The sequence below is a fragment of the Psammomys obesus genome, unplaced genomic scaffold (genome assembly GCF_907164565.1).
Source record: "Psammomys obesus unplaced genomic scaffold, mPsaObe1.curated_primary_1811, whole genome shotgun sequence".
Classification (NCBI taxonomy): domain Eukaryota; kingdom Metazoa; phylum Chordata; class Mammalia; order Rodentia; family Muridae; genus Psammomys; species Psammomys obesus.
Genome location: NW_026585609.1, coordinates 4682707 through 4710458, shown reverse-complemented (window position 1 = coordinate 4710458; position 27752 = coordinate 4682707). Strand labels below are relative to the sequence as shown.

Below are 27752 nucleotides of genomic sequence, written 5' to 3'. Positions count from 1 at the left end.
TGTCAGTGGGAGTCACGTGAGTGCTAAGTGTTTGACAGGTGGAAATCCCTGTCGAAGTCTTCATCAGAATACCAGTTCCCAAAGTTTTATTAGTTGTCTTTCTGTTGCTGTGGCACAGATCCAAAACCAGGGCAACTTATGAAATAGTGTGTTTGGGCTTATGGTTGCAGAGGGACAGTCCATGATGGCAGCAGGGACAGCTGGCTGAGCTCACATTTTGAAACTAAGCACAAAACAGAGCAACCAGAAAGGGGAGTCTTTTAAACTCTCAATTGGGCCTCTGTGACACACTTCCTCCAACAAAGCCAAACCAGCTGGGGGAAAGTGTCCAAGTACATGAATCTCAGGACGCTCACCCAAAGCTCCACAAGCACAGCTCTAAGTGTTCTCTGGATCTGGCTAAGTACTCAGAGGAGAGACATTGCTCACACCACTCAGTTTCTGGGAAGCCAATATAATCTTGAAGGAATTCTTCCTTTTTATCCTTTAAGAGTTCAATGTTATCAGTTACATTTTTAGTGAAATCCATTCTCGTTCTGCATGAGAAATGGCAGTTCCTGAGAACCAATGCTAAACTTTGTGATTCTGCCCACAAGCCAGGAAGTTTACACATTACCACAAACACAGGACGTACTTGGTATGGAACATTTTATTTCTCCATGAAACACTCAAAGAGTTCAGCTGGTGGGAAATAACTTTAATCTGAGAATTATACATTTTCTTCCCACATATCCTGCTTTGAATTAGGAAATGACATTGTAATCCATTTCACTACAAGTAAAATATTACAAAATATTTACAGGAAAATATTAAAAATAACTCAAACACAAAAGTCAAGATGAAATAAACCTTTTTTCCCCTCAGAAATCTCCACTCCAGTGCCCACAGCACATGAGTCAAAACAAGTAACTAAGACCTTTCTGATATAACTTCCAAAATGGAGGGGAAGAAAGGAGGTAAAATGGTGTCGTCAAGGGGTCGGGTGCTAGCAGCAGTGCTTCACATCCTCTATTATCAACCCCTGTGCGGGGAGTCCCAGCAAGGCAAACGTTAGGAGGGTCCGGGAACTGGACTTGGAAACACCTGACAGTGGACAATACTCTTCACTAATTTAAAAAGAGCCTCTTGATCCACAAACCAGTGCTCTGAGCAGAAGCCTGTCCTGGCACACGAAGCTGTCACAGCAGCCCTTCCATCTCCTTCATAAATGCTTCATAAACATCGTCCTTGGTTTGTACCGAGACAGGAACAGAAGGACCAGATCTGGGGGCTGCTTTGGCAACAGGCACAGCAGAGTCATCCTCTGACCTTCTTTGGGGAACAGCAGTAGCCCCCTTATTCTCTCGGCGCACTCTGAGTGCAGTGGGCACAAACCGTGTGACCTCGGCCTTGGGATTGGTGATCTGGGGCTTGGCACTGATGGTCGCTGTGGCTTTCTTCTCGATAGTGGCTGCACTTGCATCATCCGCCTTCGGTCGCTGAATGAGGCTGGGTGGAGCACTCAACACCCCTGGGTTGGGCAAGGGAGCTGGTGGGAAAAGCCCAGGTGGGGCAGGTCCAAGAGGAGGCACCAAGGGTGGGCGCATCATTCCAGGACGAGGAGGAGGGATACCTAAATGAAGAGGCAGACAGAATGAGTTACAAGAACTAATGACACAGGCTGGAGAGATGGATGGCTCAGAGGTTAAGAACACTGGCTGGTCTTCCAAAGGTTCTGAGCGCAAGTCCCAGCAACCACATACTGGCTCATAACCATCTATAATGAAATCTGGTGCCCTCTTCTGGCCTGCAGGCACAAATGCAGCCAGAATATTGTGTAACTAATAAATAAATCTTAAAAAAAAAAAAAAAAGGAACTAATGACATTTAACTACCACCAAGGATGTTTAAATATAGTCTGATACTATTCTTTAAGCAAGTAGTTTACAGGAATTAAAATGAACTCACACAACCTACTATGTGAAAGTCAGGAATATGTTCTGATAGAAATAGGATACTGTAAAATAACATTCACCTTTATCACTTACTCACAAGATTTTCTTCCTCCAAATACTGTCCTACTTGAAATGCATAATATTAACCTGACAAGAGCAACTGGTTTCAACACGCTTTCTATCCTGGCTGTCCAGTGTGGTGGTATAAAGGTCAAGGATGGGGTTGGTCCCCCATGCACTAGTTACTTCGTTTCTAAGACTCTCACACAGTCGACAGGAAATAATCTTAGTTCTGCTAATTAATTGGAAAAGGAATAAGAGACTATGATCTGTTCAACTTCTGACAGCTGCGACACATCATGCATACCCCACATCAGATTTTTTGTGTCTTCAAAAGCCACTAGAGTGAATATAAAGTACCCAATTGCTGATTACCTAGGTTCAGTTATTCTATATACCACCAAGACAAAAAGCCACAGTTGCATTTTAAAAATAAATCTTCAGATTAAAGTAGAACATTCAGTGTGGTAAACCAAAACCTGGCCATACCAAAAGCCCATGATGAATTCTGTAGCTCCACTTCCCTAGTGATTTAAACTTAAGCTGGTGATTTTGTAAACTCTCGGACACAACTGTTACCTGCACTCAGCAAAAATTCAGACAGAACCTTTTCATTGCTCACTGGCTGAGTGAAGCCAAGTGTTGAGTGGAAAAATGTACATGTCCACTGAAGAGCACACTTCCATGTAGACCAACTGGAAGCTGCTGAGATTCCTCAGGTGACAAGGCACCTTAGAGCACAAAAGCCAGAGCTAGCTCCTGCTACAGAAACGGAAAGCTTTACCTGGAGGTGCAGGAGGAGGTAGCCTTGGTGGGGGTCCTCGAGGAGGGGGGCCAGGAGGCAGACCTGGAGGTGGACCTGGGGGAGGGCCAGGAGGTCGGCCTGGTGGTGGTCCTGGAGGTAAAAGTCGTGGTAAAGGCCCTCGGATTCCTGGCATTCCAGGTGGTCTCAGGAATGGAGGAGCCCCTGAAAGGAGAAAAAAAAGTTAAACAAATAATTGCAGTATAAAAGCAACTCAAATAATCATTTTATTCAGAAGTTAGATCACTTTAAAAATACAATGAAAAACACAGAAAATTCATCCAGCAATATCTGAGCACTACAAACACGGTATCTGATTTGTTTATAGACCAATCCATTTATGTCCCAGCTCTAATACATGAGATTGTGTTAACTGATACCAAGGCAGAACTGGGCTAGTCCGTCACTTTAAAATACTAAAGAAAGTACAATTTTGTTCAAGCATCACAGCTTACATAATCATTAATAAAAAGATCCTAAAAGAGAGCTTTCAACAAAAAGGCAACTGTCACAACTCTGAGCTACCACTGATGCTCACAGAATAGAACATTTCATTCACCCTTTAAGAATCCTTGATGGCTTAGGGAATATCATCAGGAGAACACAGAAAACAACAGTGCTGTTCTAGGGGAATGATTTATCTCACTCTGGCTTCACTGGACCAAATGCTTACTTCTGGGGCTGCTTACCTGGAGGTGGCCCAGGAGGAAGGCCTGTAGGTGGTCCAGGAGGCCGTAAGGGTGGGGCAGGTGGTGGTCCAAGAGGTGGTGGTCCTGGCATGGGAGGTGCTTGGATCTGAGAAGGAGGGGCAGACTGTGGAGGAGCCTGCTGCTGTGAAGAGGCGGCAGATGTGCCATCGGAGTGGGAGTCCTCTTTATGCTGCTTTTGTGACTGCTTTTCCGATTCAGAATCATCAGAGTCGTCGTCATCCTCCTCCTCTGAAAACTCCTCCACTTCCCGTCCTTCCTCAGGGATCTCCTGACCTGAAAGAAAATTGTAAAATTAGGTGACTTGTGTCTTGGAGAACAGGAGTGACTGAGAATTCACTACAGCCGGTGTGGTGGGCACGCCTTTTAATCCCAGCATTTGGAACACAGGAGCAGGCTGATGTTCGATTTCTTGGTCAGCTTGGCCTACACAGTAAGCTCCAGAATGATCAGGACTACACAGACGGACCCTGTCTTCCAAAACCATTAAATATATACATGAAAGTAAGAAAATTCCTTCTTAAAAACTAACAATCTGTTAAACACACAACTACTGAGTGGCAGTCTGTTCATCTGTACTAGTGTAGCAGTCTCATAAGCCCAGGCTGTGAGCACAAGACAGACTTGGTATTAAATGGCATTCAGGGCTGGAAGATGGCTTGGCAGTGAGCCCGACAACCAGAGCTCAATTACTGGGCCCCATCGGTAGCCGCAGAAAACCAGACTCCCACAAGTCTTCCTCCACACCCCAGCTCAGGAACAGATGCTGCATCCTCCCCCAGAACTAGTGACTTCCACAGCTTACAAGCAGTGAACTCTGAGCACCCACCAACGGGCTCCACATCTAAAGTTTCACAGAATACAGATTCATGGCTTACTCCAGAGCTGCCAGTTATAAATGCAAGAATGTATGCTAAGCAAGTGGCACAGGAAATGTCAGAAACTCATTCCACCTGCTTCTAACCTGCCATTCGAAGCATCATGGCTTGAAGAGGAGTCAGCTCCTTCATGTTCTTCTTCTTCTTCCTTGATTTTCCAGGCATATCAGCAAATCGAACACTCAGACCTAGACAGGGAGCAATGAAATGAGCAAGAATCATCAATATTCTATAAATATGTTCACTACAAAGCAGATGTTATAAACACTATGTATTACTGTAACCCACTTCATGACAGAAGACAGACACACTAATGCTAATCAATGCTGTGCTAACTGGTGGCATATACACTACAGTGATTTAACTCACAAATTTTGAAAATGTTAGAATACTTCAAAAGCATGCATGGTGCCCTGATGTACAAGATGTTTTAGCATCAGAAAATTAGTAATGTAATTATGACAAGAGGAACCTAAGAGGTGGGGAAAATCTCAGTAATAGCCAACAGGTGCTTAAAGACTATGACTCTTCCCCGACACCACCATTTCCCCCACAAACACCTCTTCGTAAACGAGATGCCCAACTGAGCACTGTCAGACACTCCACTTCTGAACTGGTATCAGGAGTCCTAGCAATCACTTAAAGGACTATTTCTATGCAGGCCAAACTTTAGCTTATCTTGCACTTTTAGCGACCAGAAAAGTGGCTTGAGTATGGTAAAAACATTAGATGAAGGAACGAACAGCTGGATAGCCATTTGAGGAACATGCACGCTGATGAACACGTAAGAAAAACAGGCTGGTGGCCTGTCTTTATCACAGAAGCAGTGAGTTCAAGGCCAGCCTAGTTTATATAGTGAGATCATGTCTTAACCACTCACCCCACAAGAAACCCACCCCAACAACAGCTGGCAGAAGAGGAAAGAAAGACTATGTAGTCACACAGGGAATACAACCTGTGAGACCCCTCTCTCCTTTGAAAGATCAGCTGCTACTTAAGACTCTTCAACAATTTTACAATGTCAGGCTCACTCTCACTAATTTGTGATCAATTTTTTGATAGCCTTATCATTTGTAATCATGAGTAAGAAACATTAGGAAAGGACCAGAGATGGCCCAATGGTTAAGAGCACTTGTGCAATCCTGGGGTGGGGTGGGGGCTGGAAAACCAAGCTCTGATGTCATCCTCTGGCCTTCAGAAGCACTCTGATATGCTCACCTGCATACCCACATACAGTCAGGGGCAGGGACAAGTGCACGCACACATATAATATTTAAAGAAAAAAACTAGGATAAGCATTTGCTGTTTTTATAAATACAATCCAGCACACTACTACACTGGAGATCACAGCAACAGTCCCCAAAGGAGCTACTGGGGTCTGACAGGCCAGTGTGCGCTTGCACACTCAGTACCGAAGACATAATGCTTGACAAAACATATCATTCTGTTTGCATTAAACTGGGACACAGCACAACAGGATATATTTAGCCTCCATCAAGTCTTAGGTTTATGGCCCAGCACCACACATAAAATCTTTCTGAAAAGTGCTCCACCACTGGTAAGTGGAGAATGGCTTGCTTTACGTATAGTCAAAGTTTGCTAAACAGGTGGTTTTCCAAACCAAGACAAGGTACCAAGGCTAATAAATGTTTTTAAAAGAAAAAAAAAAAAAAAGTGCATGATTCTAAACTACAAGTATACCTGAATTACAATTATGATTTATATAAGACACTGTGGCATAGAAAATCTAAAAGGCTGCCAATGTAGATATTTAATAAGCTTACTTAAAGGCATGACTCCTTCCTTTTCTACTGCATGTTCATGACAGTATATGCTAGCAACTTCATGGTGCTGAATACTTCTATTTCTGCCTCAAAGTAGAATTTCTCTTTGTAAAACTGTATGTACTATTTCCTCACGAACACTTGTAAGAATAATGTGTCAAAACTTTTCACACTGTTAAGACAAATGGCCAGGTACAGTGGCTTATATTTGTAAGTCCAGAACCTGGGAGGGTGAAGCAGGAGGTTCACCATGAGTTTGACACCAGCCTAAGTAACAGTGACACCTACCTCAAAACCAAACCAAACCAGGACTAAAAGATGACCCTGAGCTGGAGAGTTGGCTCAGGAGGTAAAGGCACTTGTCATCAAACCTAACTACCCGAGTTGAATTCCCAGGACACACACAGTAGATTGAGAGGACCAACTGCGACCTCCACATATATGCACTAGCATGCATGTGTCCACAAATGGGTGCACAAACACACACACTAAATGTAGTAATAACAACAGAAATAAGCCACATGGACGCCACCTCCAATTAAAAAAGAAAAAGCTTGCCATGACGTGCTGCATTTAGGCTTAAGTGGGTGGCAACCTACAGCCCAGCACATTAGCCTGCACACACCTGACTTCTTCTCCTCAGGGTTGTCTCGCTCACTGTCATCACGGTGCCCAAACTCATCCCCCTCGCTCTCGGCATCCGATCTGTCAGTGTCACTGTCCTCAGTGCTGTCGTCATGCCTATCCTGATCCATGTCCTCAGGGTAGCCGTCGTCTTCGCTGGTGCTGGAAACATCGTCGTCATGACCCCGCTGAGCTGAGGACACAAGGGAACAAGGATGGTTGGCCCACCTAGTACCCAGAAATATACACGTATGCTAGTGTTAACTCAATAGAACTTGTAAAAAAATTCTGCATGCAGTGCCCGCTACATGTACTATGATAATCTCATTGGGTAATAGGTTTAAATACTTTTTTTGTTTTCTTGCAAGCAGTTCAGACACATTGTAGCAGAAACAACTGTGTGTAAAGCTTCATGCACAATCCATGATTCTAGCCAGAGAGTGATAAAACTAGAAGAGCTCATGTCTTAGAGGAGGTATAGTGAAATCTCTGTAAAAGAAGGTACTCTCCTCAGGCAGATCTGACGAATTATCCCTGGGGACAGTAAGTACATGGTCTCCTCACTTATTTCCTATGTTCTTGGTGTGAACATGCCGAGTCTGACCAACACAGACACCATACTGAAAGGACACAGCGTAAAATCCCTGCCCCTCCATACCAAGTTCTGGACTATACAGCATGTCTTCATCTCGCCTCCGAGGGGGAAGATCTAGAGCAAAGCCCACTTTACGGCCATACATCTGCAGGACTTGAGGAGGAGGTGGGCCAGGTGGAGGGCCAGGTGGTTTTCTGCCAGGGGGCAAACGTGGAACACCATGTCCGAGTAGAGGAAGTATAGACACTGCTCGAGTTGGAGGCCTGCAAAGGAAACCTGGGTGTTATCTCCCCCTACATGGTAAAGAATGTCTAGTTCATTATCCTTACAAACAATCTTCAAGGCTTGTGTCACATCCAGCCATGACATTCAGTACAGTGCTGCCATCATAAGGCTTCCTTACCCATATGCCGAGGTTTTCTTAAGAATGGAGGGTGGCTGGGCACCAGGAAGTGGAATGTCCTGGATCAGGATGTTGGAAGGAGCATGCGGCATGTCTGGCAAAGGGATGCTCTCGACTTCTACATGCTGGGCGTTCTGAAACACACAGAAACCCAGCTGTATGGCACTGATCCAAACAACCCCAAGAACTTTAAGTACCCTGAATTTGATCTAACTTGAACTAAGATCATTAAAAATGGCTGAAAGCTGCAAGCCAACACTTCTAAATTAAAAGAAATCTATCATTTTTTTCTTAAAGGACGCAAATAAAGCTTATCCTTTCTTTTATATTCCCTATAATCACATGATTTTTTTTTTTTTTTTTTTGACTATGATTTGAAACAGTTGCAGAAACAGTTGCAGTTTAAAGAAATCTAACTGTTCAAAGTAGTAGGAGGGCTATTCTAAGATTCTGGACAGTAATACCCATCAACAAACAGTCTATATTCTCTAAAATTCACCGGCCTTTCTTGAATTCTGCCTCAAGTTTTGAAACACACCATCTACTTTACAAAAGCCATTCCACTTGAGTTTTTGACTTTCTGCCATGGTAAAGGAAGAGTTGCAATAAACTATAAAAGCTCACAGAAGTGGACATATCCCACCCCTTCTCAATCACTTCCTGACACCTTACAAGGAAGCCAGCATTAACAGACCAGTTTCTGCCTGTTCTGGAAGCATATAGCCATGGAACAGTAACTGTGAAAGAAGCAACATAGGTCGGAGCCTCATCCATGTTCTCTGACAGTCTCCAATCCCAGGCAACAATTAAAGGTATGAGCCATCATGCCTATCTCATACTCTTCCTAATTTTTATCACGTGTTGTTTCTGTTATCAATAAATTATTCTTAAAAAAATTCCTGAGTAGTATTCCTTGTGAAAATACATGAAATTATCTGTGATCCTGGCAAGGGATACCTGGACTGTTTCCAGGCTTTGTCTTCTACTCTGAGTACCAAGGATTGACTCTGCTAGAGCATGAGGTGCACACTTAATCCCACTAACTGAAGAGCAAACTGTAAGATAGTCTGTCTCTCCAGGGCATCTTACCTTGACAGCATCAAAGTACTGGCTCAGCTGAGCTCTCTTCTGTTCATATTCTACCTCCAGTTTTCTCAACTCCTTGTAAATATCTGGATTTTCTTTTTCATAAAGTCGGAGAATTCGTTCAAAGGTTTCCCGCAGCTTCTTACGCTTGTCTTTCAGCACTTTCTCATTTAACTGTGGCTGTTGCACTGGGTTAAACTCTGGGAGAAAAGCAGATTATAGAATTGTAGATGAAGAGCTACTTCATCAGTAAAACTCTCCTTCATAACCAGACCCAGATACTACTGCTACATTTCTGAGTCCCAAGGTCCAGACTCCCAGTCTCTCTTAATTGTATCTCTCAGATGCTTCACAGAACTGAACCACAAGCTAGTGCCCTGTCACCTGAGTTGTACCCCAGCCTTCTCTGGGACTGTTCCCAGCACCGTGCTGAGATGTTATGACCATGTCTCCCGCCTACCACTAACTGTACACACCCCTTCCACTTTCTACCACAAGCTGCTCACTAGTGCTGTACTGTGGAACACAGCAGACAGAAGAGCCTCAGGAGATTGCTGGGTTTTCTCCTCGAGGTAGCTTTATTCAGGAGTGTATCAATTATAGAAGCCAGGGTATATTTTTCTAATTAATTTGGATTGTTATAAATGGAACTAGGGTCCTGGTGATTAGAGTTCTTACTCCTTTTTCTTGAAGAACCAGCAGAAATAAGTTCTTCCCCAAATCTACCTTTAACCTTGATTTACTCAAATCTAGAAGATATATTATTACATCATTCCTAGTGAATAAGAATTCTTGAGCACATGCCTTTTCTCATTCCATTAACTTATAACTATAAGGGGAAAATAAAATTAATTCTGAAAAATTATTAAATGACCTGGCCAGACTAGGTCTTTGTTAACTAGTAATAATGATTAACTCAAAAAAAAAAAAAAAAAAAAAAAAGGTTGGCACTCCTCTTCTAGGATATGGGATCTCCACTTTGCAACAGATCTTACTGCTTCACTTTTTTCCCATAGCATTAAAACAAAACAAGGGATCCAATCCCATCAGGCTGTTCTCTTTTCTTAGGCCTGTGCTGCTTGCCTTTGTGGACAAAAGACTAGTCTAGCTGTTAGGTCTGGCCCTTCCATACACTCTTACCCATCTCATCTAACTTTTCCATGTCTCGGATAATCTGCTTGGGATCTTTCATCTTCAGAACCGCAGCTCGTACCATCATGCGTTGTTTTTTGTTCTTAGAAAACAAAAGTAGACTAGTGAGAAGCTGAGCGCTCCAGACATTTTTACTTCAATTTGCCTCAAGTCTAAGAAAATTTCAAAAATCCCCTCTGTTTCTAATCACATGGTTAAACCACTGGAAATAGCTTCGAGATTTCTTGTTCTCAATAATGTTTAGAACTTAGTAAAAACGATGTGCTTTCTTAGATATGTATATTTTCAATTCAGTTAAATTGTTAGCAACTACTTAAATTTAAAAATACTATGCCGGATTGGGACAATTTCAAAGATTTGAGACTAAACAATACAACAAGAGCATACCAACAGAAACTATAAGTCCCTCAAAGCATCAAAGAATAATACCAAATGCTTACTCCTTTAAGTACTCTGCCAAAACTCAACAGCTAACTATACACACAAAGACATCTAGCAACACATTCATTGGCATTCATTCAGTAGCTTTTAACAAAGCAGTTACACTCTGATGAGTAGTTAAAATAGTCACTTTCTCAAGATAGGGTCAGATGTGGCCCAGGCTAGCCATGAACTCCTGATACCCTTGACTCCAAACTCTCCATCCCAATTACAGGCGTATGCCACCACATTCAGCTTAGGAATTATTTTCAAAAGCCATTTAAAAAACAGTTTTATTTATGGGCATGCGTTTACGGGCTCTAGTGGAGATCAGCAGAGGGCGTAGGATTCTGAGAGTTGAGTGATAGATGGTTGTGAGTTACTCAGTTTGGATGCTGGGAGTGAAACTCGGGTCCTCTGCAAGAGCAGTATGTGCTGTTAACCACTGAGCCATCACTCCAGGCCCAAAGCATTTTTAACTTATAAGGAAAGAGAATCAAAGAAACATAGCCAATGTCATACAAGCCACCATGAATAAAATCTCCAGGGTTTTATCAGTTTCTAAACATAGTCGATTTTTTGGCTTTCTTCAATAGCATAAAGCATCTTTCCTGGCATGTAATTTGAAGTGTTATTTTGAAATTCACAAACTCAAACAATACACAAAATGCTTCTGAAGTCATACCTTTTTCAATTCTCTTTTCCGGGCTTCCTTTCCTAAGGAGAAGAGAAGAGATGACTTAAATCTTCAATATTAACATCACTATAAGACAATGTACACAGCTCTTTCCTCTGAGACATCACTAAGCAGCACAAGGATTTTAACAGCGTTGATGGCTGTGATCCACTGGCCAACTCTAGCACTTCTAACCCTCACATCCTAAAATGTCAAAACGTTATTTTTACAGAAATAACTGAACCCTAAAGGAGCAAAAGACTTTTTCTCAGATACCAAACATGCACTTAAAAACTCATTTGCTTAAAAATTCCAACACACAGACTTAAACCAATTTTATCCGGTAAGCCAATCAAGTTTGAGACAAGAATATGCTTTTAACTGATTTACATTCTCAATATTTTAACCACATGAATTAATTTTAGTTACAAGAATCCTACATGACTTCACACAACTCACTCCTACCAGTGCTGAACTCGTGTAAGCCTCATGAAATAGTCTTTGCAGTTTTTAACTCTTCTACCCCACCAGTCCCCACTAGCAGCACTTACGAGCTTGGTCTGTGGGGTTCATAAACTTCCCACTCTTGGTGGAGGATGTCGATCTCCGTCCCATGTTGACGGTTTATTTGATTTACTTCATTAAAAGAAAAAAAAAAAACTGGAAAAAAAAAAAAAAGAACTGAGTTTTCCTGTAGGTGTAACATGTCTTACTTTTAGGAATTTCCAACAATTTCTAGGAAGAAATACCTCTTCAGTTATTGTAAGAACTTACTCCTTCTTGACCCACACAATAGTTAACATCTCTATCACGCAAGGCAACCAATGTCATTAAATACACACCAATCACACTTTACTATGGGTGATACAGCACTCCAACTCTAAAGAGTCAGTGAACAGTTTGTACTTACAAGACCAGTCACTTGGAATATGGACTGAGCCATGAGACTATCTCAAAATCAAACCAGTTTAGAAATGTTCTAACAATGTGATACAAACCAAGTCATTAGTCCTTTCTCTATATCCTCCCTTTATAAATAAGGTGAAATGCAAGAGAAGTGGGGATAATGGTCAAATCAAATACATGCTTTCTACTTTTCACTCCGCATGTGAACTGTTCACATAACACCCCCAAAATGGCAAAAAGTAACTAATTCAAACAGATTTAATACCAAGTCAAAGATGATTCATGACTCTCAATGGATTAAAAAATTAAGTATTAGAACTCCCAAATTTAATATTAAGATACATCTTTTCCTTACTAGTAATCTGATTCTTGACTCATACATATACTTTAAGGTAATTAAAAGTGGTAGTTACCGCAAGAAAATATTTTCAAGGCAAGGATTTTATTAGTGTCACTTCTCTTCTATTTCAAATGAATGAAAGTTGACTTTCAAAATTTGACCTTTCAATAATTAAAAAAATTAACAATTGTTTTCCATTGAAATGAAGGACAATCCGCTCCAGGCTACTCCTCTTGTTGCTCCCCTCTGTGCATTAACTAAGTACTTTCTTTCTTAAAAAGACATCTTTAAAGGTTGGGAAAGGGAAGACCCTACAACTGCAATTCCCGTGGCTCCTTTGTTAAGACTTTGTAGGCTGTTTTAGTTAATTCTCCTTTCATCAAGTGTTCACCTGCTCGGCTACTGTTTCAGAACTGTTCGGTGGCAATTAGTTCATTATAAAACATTTCGTTGTCAGAAAATAGAAGGGACAGGAGTTTGGGAGGAAGGGTATTGATTATGGAAAAGAGGAAGAAGGCAACGATACAAGCTCTTATATTTATAATCGTTATCTTTAGTGCTTCCCTTTCTCAACTCGCCTCAGGCTCTCGTTTGGACCATTTCCCCCCCCTTCCACAACTAAAGACACATCAGCTACGTGTCACTGAGAATTTTCACAAGACCCTACTGCCTTCGTCTACAAGAGCGACCCTCCTAAAAGCAGAAGCATTTGAGAGAGAACAGGTCAAAAGACCGTGGGAACGCGGACGGCATAGTGCAACCCGACCGGTGCGGGTCCACCGAAGGAGGCCTCAACCGCAACTGCCGCAACCATAGCGACGGTTGAGACCGACTCGAGCTGCTATACCTCAACCCACGGCCACCGGTCGACGCGCTCGGGAAGCGGACCTAGCCCACCGGGCGGGCTCGGCTGAGGACCCGCCGGAGGCTGCGCCACGCCGGGCCCCGGGGCCCGCAAGCCCGCGGCTCCCGAGAACCCCGCAGAGCGGAGGAGGAGCGCGGTCCCGGGGCCTGCTGATTCTGTGGCGGCTGCGCAGGCCCCGGGGAGGACCGAGGGAGGCGGAACACCTAGGCCGCGCACACTCACGCGACTGCGGGGCTCCCGGGACGGCGAGGCCGGCTAGCGGGCGGTCTCGGCGTACTTTCTGCGAAGGGGGCCTTCACCTCTACCTCTCGGTCAACCACCCAGCCACCGCCATCTTGAAACCTCGCGCCCCTCCGCCATCCTTACGTCACTTCCCGTACCCTCGGCGGGCGCTCTCACCGCGTTGCGGAGTCCTGGGATCATAGAGCGGATACAACGTCTGAGCCAGAGTTACTTCCGCTCGAATCCACTATCCGATTGGACAACTGCCGGCCAAGAGCCCGCCTCATTCCGAAGCGTTGTAGATTGACACTGATGTAAACCAATGAGAATAAAAGTACGAAAGCTGCTATTTGGTTGGCCAATGGCTTACCCTCTCGGCATTCTGACGTTATTCTCTGAAGCTCATGTTGAGACCGGTACGTCTACCGGTCAATCGGCCCTTGGGCAATGTGTTAGTTGTGGGGGGTAAACGGAGGCTTTCCATTTGAAATGCTTCCATTTGAAAACAAGTTCCCGAATAACACTGGGCACTGACGTTAAAGTGCTCAGCAAAAACCTCAGCCCTTGGGATACCTGGTGCACGTGGAGATTGCGTAGTGCTTCCTTAAACACGCAACATGTGTAGAACTGAACAAATAAGTCATGCCTGGGCGAGACTCACAAACCGACAATCCACACGGAAATGCAAACAGGACACATGTTTTAGATTTCCCAGAGGACAAGTTGCTACGTAACTCTCCGTTCTGACTGGTCTTTTCAACAGCGCAAACTCCTTTATGATGTCATTAGATACTTTATATTTAGCTCTAGTCTTCGTCCTTCTCTTCCCTTCTTCACCCCCAATTCCTTAAGACCCCTCCTAACCCTTTCCCCTTAAAGGTAAGCATTTTACACGAACTGTTCGCATAGCTTGAACGTGCTTGGCTAACTTTTCAACTTAATCTCAGCATTCTTTACAGAAAAAGGTCCTAAGAAAAATTTTGATACCAGGTATTTAAAAAGTATTGATGGAGGTGTTTATAAATGTTTAGAATGTTTTAAGTGTGTCCTCTAACGGTGTAACATCAGTCTCATACGTAAACCAAGTTTTGTTGTAGTAGAAAAAAAAATTAAATTAGGAGATAGGATCCCTATGAAGCCCTGACCTGCCTATAAGATATATAGGCAACCAGGCTGGCCTTCATCTCCCCATTCTTCTGCCTCATCGTTTTGATTGCTGGAATTACAGCTGTGTGCCATGGTGCTTGTTTTGTTAAGTTCTTGTTTTGATTATTCTTTCAGTGTCAGTCTAGCAAGATCTAGTAGTTGAAAACATACAAAGCAAGTAATAAAATTTGAAGGTCACGACCCAAATTATGATAGTTTGGAACTAATTTATAAAATCAGTGATAAAATAGAAAATAATACATTTGAAAAAGACATATGGCTAGTTAAATTGTTTTCATCTGCTTGTAAGAGATTTTTGAGATATACCAAGTAGTACAATGACATTTTTGTGCTTAAGAACAAAACTATAACAAAGGTGTTCTCAGCATTACCACAGTGTAATTTTCAAAGTACACCCTGAGAATGGTTCCGTGGGAATTGTTAGATAAAGGATTTAAAAGAAGAGAAAAGAGAAGAGGAGGGGAAGGGAGGGGAGGGGAGAGGAGGGGAGAGGGGGAGGGGAGGGGAGAGGGGGAGGGAGCAGAGAGCAGAGCCAGGAGAGAGCAGAGTAGGAAGAGAGAGAGGAGAGGGGACAGAGAGAGAGGAGAGGAGGGGAGAGAGGAAGAGGAGAGGGGAGAGGAGAGGAAGAGGAGAGAAGAAAAACAGTGCTTTAGCTATAGAAATTAAGTTGTATCCGCAGGCCTCTGTAGCCTCTAGCTCTTCTGGTTTCCGGTGGTAAATACCATGGTAAATACCTAACGCTCCATGTAGCTGCCTCTTGCTGGTGGTGTTGAATATAAAATTACCTCTCCTCCTGAAAACTTGCAATTAATTACTTTCCTTTAATCAACAAATTCTTAAGGAGCAGTGAGTCTTTTTCCTCACTCTAATGCATTTTATGGACAGGTAACTCAGGGTTATTTCTTATTTTTGAAAATGTTCCAGAATGTTCCACCGCTAAAGAGATAGATGACGGTTGGTCAACATTGATTGCATTATAGAAACAAGTTTTATTATTTCATCTTTTTCCAAATCCACTCAGACACACTTTGTAGTTAGTAGAAGTTCACAGATCCATTGCCTCCGTTCATTCTTGAAGAAAATGTTGTTGTTGTTTCTCAGTCTTTTCCAGTTTATAGACAATTGTGGTTAATCCAGTGGTTAAAAATAACGGAAATATTTCTGTTTCACCTGATGGCCACAGGTGTGTGTCTCGCCAGATGTTACTAGGTATGTCTCATCAGACCTACGTGATGGTTGAAACAGGTGATCGTAATGGTCTCTGCATTAGTGGGAACCTTTGAGGACATTGACTGGGAACAAGGACACGGTAGCTTGTACCTGCTGAGTTATGATGTGGTTCTGAGAGCAGGGTAAGAAAACTAGATAGAGCCTTATTGCTCGGGGGCTAGGACAACTGATTTGGGCACTCGTTGACACAGATCCTAAGAATTCCAAATTTTTATTCTATCTGTGGTCACCTCGGAGGCACTTGGGAAATGGAAGTAGGTAAAGAAGTAAGCATGATGGAGAGGGAAGCAGAGAGCTAGCCCAGTGGTAGACATGTGACCGTTCATCTTAACTGGTGCTTCACAGCACCAGCGACCTCAGTGATGGCATGGTGGTACTTTTCTGAGGCGGCCTTGAATTCCACCAGATGTGTCTCGTAGCTTTTGATGGCTGCTTGAAGCTGCGTCCTCTCCACTGCTCCCAAGATGGCTCGGACGATCATGTCTAGGCCGAGGCCAAGCACGGCAACGCCAATGCTGCCAAGGAGAGAGGTCCCGATGTGAGCGAGCACTGTGACCAGCTTGCTAATGATGCCAGATGTGACATTTGAGCCCACGAGTTTGACAGCCACTGCGCTGGCCGCAGATGTAGCTTCTCCAAGGATGACAGAAATGACCTTTTGCACGATCGCAATCTTCTCTGTCTCTCCTTCCTTAATATCCTGAAGCTTCCGATAGAGGGTTGGCTCCAGCTTGTCTTTCAGTGCCTCGTCAACCTTCTGCAGTTCCTTTTGGATTTTGATCACTGCTTGGATAATGATGTCACAGTTTTCTTTAATGGTGCCATCTCTTCTCATTTCAATGAAGGCCAGCCTACAACCCAGGTGGGTGTTGAGAACCCCGGTGAGCTTGTTGGTGACCTGGAAGCTGTCAGACAAGCAGTCCAGGAGCTGCCGGTGAAGGCGGCTCACCTCCTGCCGCCTCCTTGGGTTTTCTGGGTAGAGGAAGTCACTCTGAGCCATGTTTCAGCTACAGCCTCTGCAAAATTAAATGGAAATTGTCACAGAGCAGGTACTCTATGACTCTAATTAGGCAGCCAGCAAAGTAGCCATAGCTAAGGCTTCCTCAGAGAACTCAGCAGGTTTGGTTTGTTTCCTTGTTTGAGTCAGGTTCTCTTGTAGCCCAGGTATGAGCTTCTGATCCTCCAACCTCTATCTCCCATGAGCTGCAATTACAGGCCTGCACCCCTCTGCCTAGTTTATGCAGCGCTAGGGATCAAAGCCAGAGCATCACAAATGCCAGACAAGCACCTACAATCTGAGCCGAATCCTTAGCCCTTCAGAACTTAGCTCTTGACTGCCATTACTAGTTTTCTTAGTCCCTAGTCACCTCGCTAAATCTGTGCCTACCAGATTTATTTCTCAAGTATCTGAAGTAAAATTAGTAGTGTAAAGATCTCTGGGATTACAGCAACACTGATATAAATTTAGTGCTCATGGATTTGATGACTTAGAATATCCTGGCGGGAGACTTAGTTGGTAACAGTGCTTGCTTCACAAACCTGAAAACCTGAGTTTGCTCTCTGTGACCCACATGATAAGGAGAGAACTGCCTCATACGAGGTGACCTTTGAGCTGAACACACCTACCACGGCAGTCAGGGGTCCACCCACAACCACCTCACCCTCCCCAATAAATTATTTTGAAATTTTAAAAAGGAAATAAAACACATAGTGCCATTTTATACCTCTATGGGCAAATTGCTTTTAAAACCTAAGGACTATCCAAAAGTGACACTCATATAATGTTAAAATCTTGAAAAAAAAATCCCTCATGAGCCAAGCATTGTGGTGTATGCCTGTGATCCCAGCACTGTGGATGCACAAGCAGGCAGATCTCTGTGAGTTCAAGGCCAGCCTGCACTGCATAGCAAGTTCCAGGCCAGCCAAGACAACACAAACTAGACAACACAAACACCCACTCTAGCCTGTCTCAAAAACCGCAAATTTCTCAGACTAAGAGCAAACATTCAAGGCTATAGATGGAAATACCATTTGAGGAGAAGGTGGACACCGTACAAGCACAGGAGAGTTACAATCATGTCTGGGACTCTTTTATTTGTGAAGCTTATACATTAAATGATTTAGTATGGTCTATATTGTATGTGGCCATTTGTTTTGGTGAGTTTGAAAGAGGGTCTCACTGTAACCCAGGCTCACATGAACTCACTAGGTAGCTCAGTACAGCCTCAAACTCATAGTGATCCTCCTGCCTCAGCCTCCTGAGTGCTGGGAGCAGCCACCATACTCTGTCCACAGGCATTATTAAGACAGGCTAGAGTGGGTGTCAGGAGGAAGGTAATAGTGGCCTGGTGGTGGCAGCACTTGCTCTTAATCCCAGTACTCGGGAGACAAAGGCAGGCAGATCTTCATGAGTTTGAGACCAGCCTGGTCTACAGAGTGGATCATCCAGAGCTACATGGAGAAACCCTGACCTGAAAAAAACAAAACAAAATAAAAATAAGAGAGAGAAAGAAGGCACTAGCATCTTGAAAAGACACTAGAAGTAGTGTGAGCACACTGTGGACTAGAACAGCTACTTGGGAGGGGACTTCTTGTGCTTGTATTTGGGGCTCATGGCCTAGTCTGTTAAGACAGGGAACAACCATACTTATCTGCATTTATTATACTGAAAATCCGAGCACAGAGAGAACAACATGCTAATTAATGTGCATATTTTGAATAGGCTTCCCATGTGCCTGGCACTTGGACTTTTCTGTGTTAACTCTGCAATGTCAGTTTTATAGTTATTTCACTTCTATGTGCCTGAGGGTTTTGCCTGCATGTATGTAGGTAGGTAGGTATGTGCACCATGTGTATGCCGAGTGCCCTCAAAGGCCGGTAGAAGATGTTGCAATCCTCAAGAACTGGAGCCACAGGCAGCTGTGCACCTCCATGGGGGTGCTGGGAAGTCTTCCAAGTCCTCTTGGAAGAGAAGCCAGTGCTCTTAACCTCAGACCCACCTTTCTAGTCCTGCTTAAGTTGTGTGTGTGTGTGGTTTACCACACAGTCATTTTTTTTGGTTCTTGTTCACATTGTAAGTGTTTCTGTCTCATAAGGTGATAACTGGCTTGGCCAACCTGTATTCCGTTCCTGTTGCTTCTTCCGTCCTGTCCTGTTTAAAGGACCAGTTATCTTGTGCTCAGTGCAGCAGGGCGAGTTTATAAGAATGTGATGCTGTCTACCCTCACACTGAAGTAACAGCCAGTTAACATCTTTGGACTACTTTTGTTGTAGTTTGTGTTTGGCATAATGTACAGGAGTGTTCTTCTTTGACTCCATGACTCACAAAGAAGAAACAGTTGGTGATGCCCACCTTCTTGGCACTTCTGACCAGTTAGGAAGGTAAGGCTTTCATAACTACAATGTCTAATTGAAAAAAAAAAAAAAAAGAAAAAGAAAAACAAACCATGGTTATACAAGATTGGTGTTTGACTTGTGGAAATTGAATTTTTTAACAATTCACACATTTTCTTTCTATATATTGATATTGCCACCAGGGGGAGACACCTGGTCACCCGGGAACTTGTGGGCTTTCGAACTGATGCCTTTAATTATGTACTTGGTGGCTGAAAAGAGGCTCACCAGTGCGTGGAGAACGGAAAGTTGGTAATGTGTGGTGCTTCCATTCTGGCTTTCAACGATGTGCTTCGGAATGTCAATCGGATCACTCCACTCTGTGGAACAGGAGCCCTGCAACTAATCATCTCTCTTTTAGATCAAGGATCCTGCCCATGACACAGTACTATGCCCAAGACATGTTCTGGGCACATTCTTACTCCCACTTTATTATATTTTTGATTGTCACCTGTCTGGAGACTATTAAAGATTGTGGCATTACCAGAGACCCCAGAGATGAGTTTCACATAGCTGTGGTTAACTACTCTTATGTATGGCAGATTAGGGCTTTCCTAAAATCTGAAATCACACTGCCAGTGCTTCCTGTCAGTGAAAAACTTCCCTTTAGGGTGTTATTCTCCACCTCAGCGAGGTTCTGAAGATCCTGCCACAGCCATCTGGGGGCGTTGCTGGCTAGCAGGTGGAGCTCCTGCCTCCAAGGATGCCCATCTTTTTAAAAAAATTAATTATTTTTATTAATTACAGCTTATTCACTTTGTGTCCCCTTTGTACCTCCCTCCTCCTCCCCTCCCTATCCTCCCCTCCCTCTTGCCCCACCCATATCCCTCTCTCAGTCCACTGAAAAGGGAGGTCCTCCTCCCCTTCCCTCTGACCCTAGTCTATCAGGTCTCATCAGGAGTGGCTGTCATTGTCTTCTTCTGTGGCCTACTCTTAACACAGCCTTTGCTAAAGCAATATCCGTTTGCTTAGTCTACATCGGGGCTCTAGAGGCTAAAATTTTGTTTGATTGTGAGTGTTTGGTTGTTGAATCAGGATTTTGAGTCTTGCATAGCTAACTACAGTTCTAGAATTTGGGAGGTAGCTGCAGGATGATCAGGTCAGCCTCAGCTACACAGTGAGTTCAAAGCCAGCCTGGGTTACCGGAGACTGTCTCAAGAAAAAGAAAGCAAGCAAAAAAGAAAGGAGAGACAAAATATACAAAGGGAAGGATGATTACTTTTTAAAGTTAAGATTAATTTCATGCCAGGATACAGGTGATTTAGTTTTTCTGGAAAAGAACCACATTGCAAGAGAAAGTGTGCTGATTGTCAGGATTTTATTTTGTTTTGTTTTATTTTATTTTTTAATAGTGCTGGCTGGTATGGAAGTCTTAATGTAAGCCAGGCTGGCCTTGAACTCACAGAAATCCTCTTGCCTCTGCCTCCCAAGTGCTAGGATTAAAGGCATGTGCTACCACACCTGATCATGTTTATCTTGCTTTAAAGTGTCCATTTAACTTAAAATTTAAAGTTAGCATTCCAAGTGATGGGCTTCATTGTGGCCTTTTACACATAATGTCAGTACCCTTTGCTCTTACCCATTCCTTGCTGCTCTACTTCTTCTTGCTGGTCATCTTTTCAAAAAAACTTTTCAGGGGAATTTATAGACACCCGGTGCATCATTTGCCAAAAGCTACAGGAACTTAAAGAGAGAAACTAGGGTTGAAGGTACTGCAGGAAACTTCACCTAGAAAGTGACGTTTGATTTGTGTTCTGGCAGATGCTCAAATGATAATGTAAAGAAATTAAAAATAGTAACCGATAAAATATGTTACCTATAACACCATCACACCAATGTACAAAGTTTTAAATAGAGGAAGAAAGACATCTGCAATCCTATTATCTTAGGGTCTTTTTGCTGTTGTTGTTGTTGTTGTTATTTCTAAAATTTATCTATGTGCATAAGAATCTTTACGGAGTTGTAGTAATGGTAAAATTGTAGTAAAAATGAAATTCTTATTTTAATTCATTTACTTTTCTATGTTTCTAATTTTATAAGCAGTTTATTAGCTATATAAACTACTCAAATCTTTATCATAATTCAGTAAATCTCAAATTATGCCACTGTTGTAATATTTATATGCATAGCTTATTTTCCCTCCATCATCTGTATTATTTCCTTGGAACAAATAGGTAGGAAAACAACATAATAGTAATTGTCTTCACGTGATAGTAAAAACACATCTGTGTTAATTCTCTCCTTCCACCGTGTGACTTCTGGAGATCAAAACTCAGGTAGTCAGGCTTGGCAGACCACACTTTTACTCACTGAGCCATCTTGCCGACCCTACTGTTTTCTTGTCTTTGATACATATTCACATAGGATACATTTCAGAATGAATTCTTCTTTCAGGAGTACATCCTGAAGACATTTAAAATGAGACCAAAAAGCTCCGGGCATTTATTTCTCACTAAACTGGGAGGAGTAACAGGCGGGGTCAGAGACGAGTAAAATGAGCCTTGCCGAAGCTGGGGAGAAGGAAGATGCATGCAAGCTCATTGTGCCGGTGTTTCCACGGCTGCTTTTTCCACACTCGGGATATGTTACATTGCACACACGCACACACACACAGCAGAGGAGGGAGGGCCAAGCTGCCGACGTTGTCACCAGGGCTCCCCCTGCTTAGGCACTGCTGCCTCCGCTCCTCACTGTCACTTGTGAGTGAACACAGCATACAAATAAGCTGGAAGCCCTGCGGGAGGAAAGAGCAGCTGCTGTCCAGTCCTGAGCTTAATTCAAAGCAAAGCCATGGTGCTCAGTTTTTAAGTTAATCGTGAAGTGACAATGCCTTTTCTGGGACAGACTCCTCTGAGAACTATTTTGAGCAGAATAATTCTGAGCAGAAAGAAGACTGTAAAGGTTATCCATTAACACTTAGCAAAAGATTCCATTATGTACACAAGGCATTTCTGAGAAAAAATGGTGTTCTTTCCCCTCAAAGGCTGCTTAGAGGCACATGGTGTATCTAAGGATGATTAACTTCCTGGAGTACAAGCAAGCACTGTGCTAAAGTAAGAGCCTGCCTTCATTCTTCCATCACCAGGTTCTGCATCTCCTTATGACATTCAAGACACGGAAAGTACAGATCATCGTCCACACAAGCAACACACTTTCACACATGCGTCATGGCATCTCCCGCCTTCCTAAAACTAAGGTCTTCATTGCTTCTCTCCTCAGTGACTCAGTCTTACATCGTCAGATAGAATTTTGTCTTTTCTGGTGTCTTCAGGGAGGGAATCTCCAAACCCTGCCCCGAGATCCCCTCAAAACAAAGCCGACACTGTACACAGCCACTCACGTCGGGCATTATTCCAAAAGCACGAAAGCCTTGCCGTTCCGAGTATTTTAATAGAAGTTTCCACATCGCTTACCTTGCAGGGTATCCCAAGTGTGTTTCCCCGCAGTTGTTTAGGAGTATTGTTGAAGGGCTTTTTCATGTGGGCTCTTCTGGAAGCTTCTGGTGGAATGTGATGACGGACAGGCTTTGCTGGTCTCCGCTGGGTCCCCCTGCCTGCCTGGTTTATAGCCACTTGTGCCTGGCTTAGCTTTCAGAGCACTTCAGCTTCCTACAATATAATCTGCTTGTGTCGTAAGCAATGTGGCTTGAGCAATTTAAAAAACAAAAACAAAAACACCAGTGAAACATGTTGTATTTTCTGTTCTTTAATGCATTTTTCTTTTTATCGAAATGCTGTAAAGCTGAACAAATCCAGGTCAGCGTCAGTGAAACTCTAGCTGTAACTCCATCCTGTCAACCCTTCCAGATATACTTTCTTCGGCTTGTGCTGCGTTTAGACCTTTAGCTGTTGCTGGTGGCTTTGTTGAGGTTCTCAGGAGATACAAAACCAGATACAGCAAAAAAAAAAAAAAAAAAAAAAAAAAAAAAAAAAATGTATCTAGGAGGGGCTTTTCCCCCTAGGCTAGGAGTTCTATTCTGTATCACCTGTTATCCACTTAGCAGGGGTGTGCTGGTCCTGGAGGACTTCCTGCCTGGCTGTCCCTTTACACCCTCTATTCCTTCCCCTGCATGCCTCCTTGCTTTTTTTTAAACACACACAAACACACACACCACACCTAAGTATATAAATGTAGCCTGCCTGCTCCATTAAGTGTTGCTTGTGTGTATATGATTTCTGGGCTGGCCAGTTGGTATTGAATAATCAAGTAGGCTGCTCATCACTGGGGAAGACTATCCTTCCCCATCTCAGCTCTCGGCATTCCTTACTTGCCTGTCTGTGCTTGAGACTTCCTGCTTCCCTGTGAGCACATCTATCTAAAACAGTTCACTTTTGAAATGTTATTTTACGTGTGTAAGCTTACGTGTGAATGTGAGCGTAGGTGAGCACAGCCTGAGCAGGAGCCGGCAGAGGTCAGAAGAGGTCATCTGATCCTCTGGAAGTGGAGTTCCAGGCAGTTTTGAGCTGCTCCGTAGGTACTTGTAACTGAACCCAGGACATCTGGAAGAGCGTGAAAGGCAATCTCTCCAGCCCAGCATGTCTATTGATGTTGTTTTGTAAGTTAAAATGAAGGTGGGTATTAATCCCCACACTCCTTTGGACCTCATGTGCAAGGAAAAGTCTTATTCCCCGAGGGACCACATTAGTAGAGGATCACCTGTCTCTGGGAGGCTTTGAGAGCACTAAGGGTGATGAAGCAGAAGGGGTCAATGCAGAGGTAAGCAAAGCACTGAGCCCATTTGACTAGGAGAGGGGGTGACATCCGCATGCTAACTAACACCAGGCAGATTTTCCTTGTTCCCTCGCAGGTCTCTAGCATGGAGAACCCGGGCAGTATTCACCTCGAACTCGGTCCCCAGGCTGCCCCTTCTGCTGCATCTTGCTTTTTGGTATCTGGGACCCCACACTTCAAACTCCCACTCATGGGAAGGGTTGGCCTTGTAGGACAGGTGAGACAGGCATTTGGGTCCCCTGTGGGTGCAGTCAGCCTTGTCAGTGTGTCCATCCCTGCAGCCCCAGGACAGGAGTTGGTCTTTGGGGAGATTGCCTTGGGTGTGAAGACAGCACAGACAAAAGCTGCCATTGCTGCTGTGGTAGTCCCTGTGTCCAAGCCTGTTACGTCTGGGTCTGCTGTTTCCACACCCCCAGTGGGGCTCCAGGGAGATGAGAAAAGAACAGAGGAAATGAGGAAGGAAGGAGAATAGGGATGGGTGGGCTGTATAGGAAAGCTTGGAGTACAATGGTCTTAGAGGAGTCAGTGGCTGCAAGAGGTGTAGATCTGAGGCAGCCACGTAGGCGTCATTGTCCTTATTAGCACCATGCCCCCGTGGGTACCATTGTCTCTGTTGCCCTCTTTGGGTGGTAGGCAGTTCCACATGTGTGAGAGCCTGCTTACCACTGAGGCATGAGTTCCTGGCAGGAACGCAGATTGATGCATCTTCCAGGCTTGGCATGGGGGTTGGCCAACAAGTGTAGACCAGCCCCGGCCTTCCGTTTACATGTAGCCGCCTCTGGCCCAAAGTGCAGGACTTTGTGGGTTGCCTCCGTTCTAATCATAGGGCTTGTCTGTCACCCACTGGTGTATGTGCTGCTCTGTTTTGGCATGAATACAGTCCCATTGTCCTAGTATGGCAGGGAAGGCGGTCTGGGCACACCACCAAGCCCCAGCCACTAGGCACCAGAGGGTAGAGAGAAATGAAGAGGAATGGGGTGGGTTAGACTCATAGTCTCTGGATTCTTAGGGCTCCTGGAGGGTCCTGTCTGCCATCTGCAAGTTAACATATATTTGGGACAGCACACAGTATTTGATTATGTATGTTATCAAGGAGTATGGTGGGTCCTTAGCCTCAGAGGTAAAAAAAAAAAAAAAATTAAAAATGAACCCAGAAGGAAGTTAAACTGAAGACAATTTTATGGGAGTTCAAAGTGTGTGTGTGCATTCGGGGGGGAGGCAGACACAATGTAAATATTGACAGCTTCCAGGAGGAGGGATGTGATGTTTCTTGTTGTCAGCTTGGCAGAATTTAGAATTACCTGAGACATAGGTCCCAGGACATATGGGAGAGGGTTATCTTGATTATATTAATGGGGGGGGGGGGGAAGAACTGCCCACTGTGGGTGGTGCCATTCCCTAGGGAGGAGATCTGGACTGTGTAAGAGTGGAGAGAGTGAGGGGAGTCCAAGCATGCATGCATTTCTTGCCACTTTCTTGATTATGGATGCAACAAGGCCAGGTATCTGGAGCTCCTGCTTCTGTATAAATCTCCACACTGAACTCTGAACTGAGACAAGTGTTTTCTCCACTAAATTGCACCACATCAACAGGAAAGAACTACGATAAAAGAGATGATGGATAGGAGGAAAAGAGAGAGAATCCTGCTTTTGAGTTAGAAATAAGTTTCTGAGCATCTGTATGGGGAGGAGGAGTGAGGAGGAAGTGAAGGAAGGAAGGAGAAAGAGAGAGAGAGAGAGAGAGAGAAAGAGACAGAGACAAAGACAGAGACAAAGAGGAATGCCCAGAGTGCCAAGGTTAATACGATTAGGTTTGAGTCAGTACTCAAAATGGGGAGAAAAAGTAGGGAAAGAAAAGTTACACATTTTGAGTAAATGTTGGACAGTAAAGGGCTGTAAAGCATTGCAGAGGTTTCATTTTTAGAATACTATCTTATCAATAAATATCAAGTATTCTCATATTTTTCTATTTTTAAACAGTTATGTTAAAATCTACTATTAATTATTATTATTAGTGTGAGGCATGATCTTGCACACATGGAAGTCAGAAGACAACTTCCTGGAGTCTGTCTCTCCTCCTATCCTGGGTTCTGAGGCTCAAACTGAAGTCACCAGTCTTGTGTGTGGCAAACACTCTTACTCCCTAAGCCATCTCTCCAATGCCCAGACATCTTTGTAGCAGGACTTTGTATCTTATTTCTTGAAGTTACAGCTTGGGGGTGGGGGTGGGTCCTATACAAGTACTTGATAAGCCAAATTGGATTAATGCTTAAGGAAAGGACAACAATACATCTTTGTAAGTTATACTCTCATGGACAGTTTAGGATGTCGTTTTGCAGCCCAGGGCCAGAGTCATAAAACAACATAGATCCAAATAATCCAAGAAAAGCTAAAAAAAAAAAAAAAGTAGAGCTATAAACTACCATACCAGGAAAAAAATTCCTACCTCCTCATGTTTCTTTTTGTGAGACAGCCCTGACTGTCCTGGAATTCACTGTGTAGATCAGGCCAGCCTTGAACTCAGAGATCCACCTGCTTCTGCTGGGGTTAAAGACCTGCACTACCACATCCAGCTTGAAACAGTCTTCTCTTAACAGGCACCAACGAAGCCCTGCCCTCCCACCCTCCTCCTCTCATCCAGTAAGATGCAATTATAACGTTTCCTTCCTCCTCTGTGGTATATCCAATTCTAAGAACAACTTTGATATTTTCCCTTTCTCAAAATCAGCGTGCTACCAGGGGTCTGAAGTTGGTTATGAGAGGGAAGGTTTATCTTCAATGGCCTCCAAGCCTGCTTATGTCCAGCTAGCCACCTAACATGTATATGGTATAAATTTAGTCTGATGTTCCTATTCTACCCTCCCAATTATCTCTGTTACTCTTTCTATTAAAGACCAAAACCAAGCCTGCTTCAATTTTGGATAGCTCTCTCACCCTTGTCAGGACGTACCTTCATGTATTTATAGCATCTTTTTAGTCTCTTCATGGTGGCCAACTCCATTTTTAGTTTTCATTTGGATTCTGCTTTGCTTAACAGGGCTGAAATTTCTTTGTTGGGGAAATGTCTTCTGAGTCAGAAAAGGATAAAGAGAGACTGCTTCAAGTTGCCAAAATATTCTTCTCCCGCACGCTAGATCTGGATTCTTTCATAAATAGGTTTGTTGAGTTGTTTAACCTCAAGATGAAGACTCATATCCGCCCAACAAATATGAATGAAGAGAACTGCATTAAAGATTTCTTTGAAAAAATGATCAAAAATTTTAAAGAGATGCAATTGATGGTAGATTTAAAGTACAAACAAATTCAAAAAGAGCCATTATGTTCCAAGGTGATGACTGCTGTGACCTCTGTAGTGGACAAGTGTGCAAATGTGGGTCCACAGACAGCTAAAGAAATGCTCAAAAATATCCAGACCCCCGCTGCTTCCTTTGTGCTGAGCCACATTTTTGAGAGTCTGGAATCTTCTCTTTCACTCCTGATGCAGTCCCCCATCATGGGGCTTCGGTTATGTGACTTCTATAAAGAGGAGACCAAAGAGCAGTCAGAGGCCTCCACATCCGAGAAAAGTCCAGAATTTCCCAAGGCCACCACAGAGGATGCCTGGAAGAAGCTGCAGGATGCTTTAAGAATGGAGGATGTCCACCAGGCATCAGAAGCAGCAGTAGATGCCCTGGAACAGTTTGTCAAGACTCTGGAGTCGATGTTACAGGCCCTCCGGAAAGCCATAAAGACCATGGAAGGGGATATGGCCACATGTATGGAAGCTGGGGGCAAGTAG

General features: G+C 43.6%; 3 protein-coding genes across 3 annotated transcripts; 1 reads left to right on the top strand and 2 right to left on the bottom strand.

Moving 5' to 3' along the window:
* Nucleotides 1-633: 633 nt before the first annotated feature.
* Nucleotides 634-13602, bottom strand: Wbp11 (WW domain binding protein 11). The gene is made up of 12 exons (XM_055610577.1): nt 13455-13602; nt 11673-11781; nt 11131-11162; nt 10014-10107; nt 8877-9073; nt 7788-7921; nt 7448-7647; nt 6791-6982; nt 4468-4569; nt 3486-3779; nt 2779-2961; nt 634-1612 (listed from the first exon to the last, which is right to left on the bottom strand). The coding sequence occupies exons 2-12, from the start codon at nt 11734-11736 to the stop codon at nt 1179-1181; spliced, it is 1926 nt and encodes a 641-aa protein (XP_055466552.1). The 5' UTR covers nt 11737-11781; nt 13455-13602; the 3' UTR covers nt 634-1178.
* A 1528-nt stretch (nt 13603-15130) lies between these two features.
* Smco3 (single-pass membrane protein with coiled-coil domains 3) lies at nt 15131-22757 on the bottom strand. Its single transcript, XM_055611714.1, has 2 exons — nt 22658-22757; nt 15131-16867 (listed from the first exon to the last, which is right to left on the bottom strand). Exon 2 carries the CDS (start codon nt 16849-16851, stop codon nt 16174-16176), a length of 678 nt encoding a protein of 225 aa, XP_055467689.1. The 5' UTR covers nt 16852-16867; nt 22658-22757; the 3' UTR covers nt 15131-16173.
* Nucleotides 22758-27035: 4278 nt separating this feature from the next.
* On the top strand, nt 27036-27752 carry CUNH12orf60 (chromosome unknown C12orf60 homolog). The gene has a single exon (XM_055611196.1). The coding sequence runs from the start codon at nt 27036-27038 to the stop codon at nt 27750-27752; it is 717 nt and encodes a 238-aa protein (XP_055467171.1).

What these genes read in the sequence shown, in the direction of transcription:
- CUNH12orf60 (XM_055611196.1), top strand. Translation starts at nt 27,036, where the DNA reads ATGTCTTCTGAGTCAGAAAAGGATAAAGAGAGACTGCTTCAAGTTGCC.
- Wbp11 (XM_055610577.1), bottom strand. Translation starts at nt 11,736, where the DNA reads ATGGGACGGAGATCGACATCCTCCACCAAGAGTGGGAAGTTTATGAAC. An exon ending in GAACCCCACAGACCAAGCTC is followed by an intron (nt 11,163 to 11,672) that starts GTAAGTGCTGCT and finishes TCTTCTCCTTAG; the next exon opens with GAAAGGAAGCCCGGAAAAGA. An exon ending in GCTGTATAGTCCAGAACTTG is followed by an intron (nt 6,983 to 7,447) that starts GTATGGAGGGGC and finishes TTGTGTCCTCAG; the next exon opens with CTCAGCGGGGTCATGACGAC.
- Smco3 (XM_055611714.1), bottom strand. Translation starts at nt 16,851, where the DNA reads ATGGCTCAGAGTGACTTCCTCTACCCAGAAAACCCAAGGAGGCGGCAG.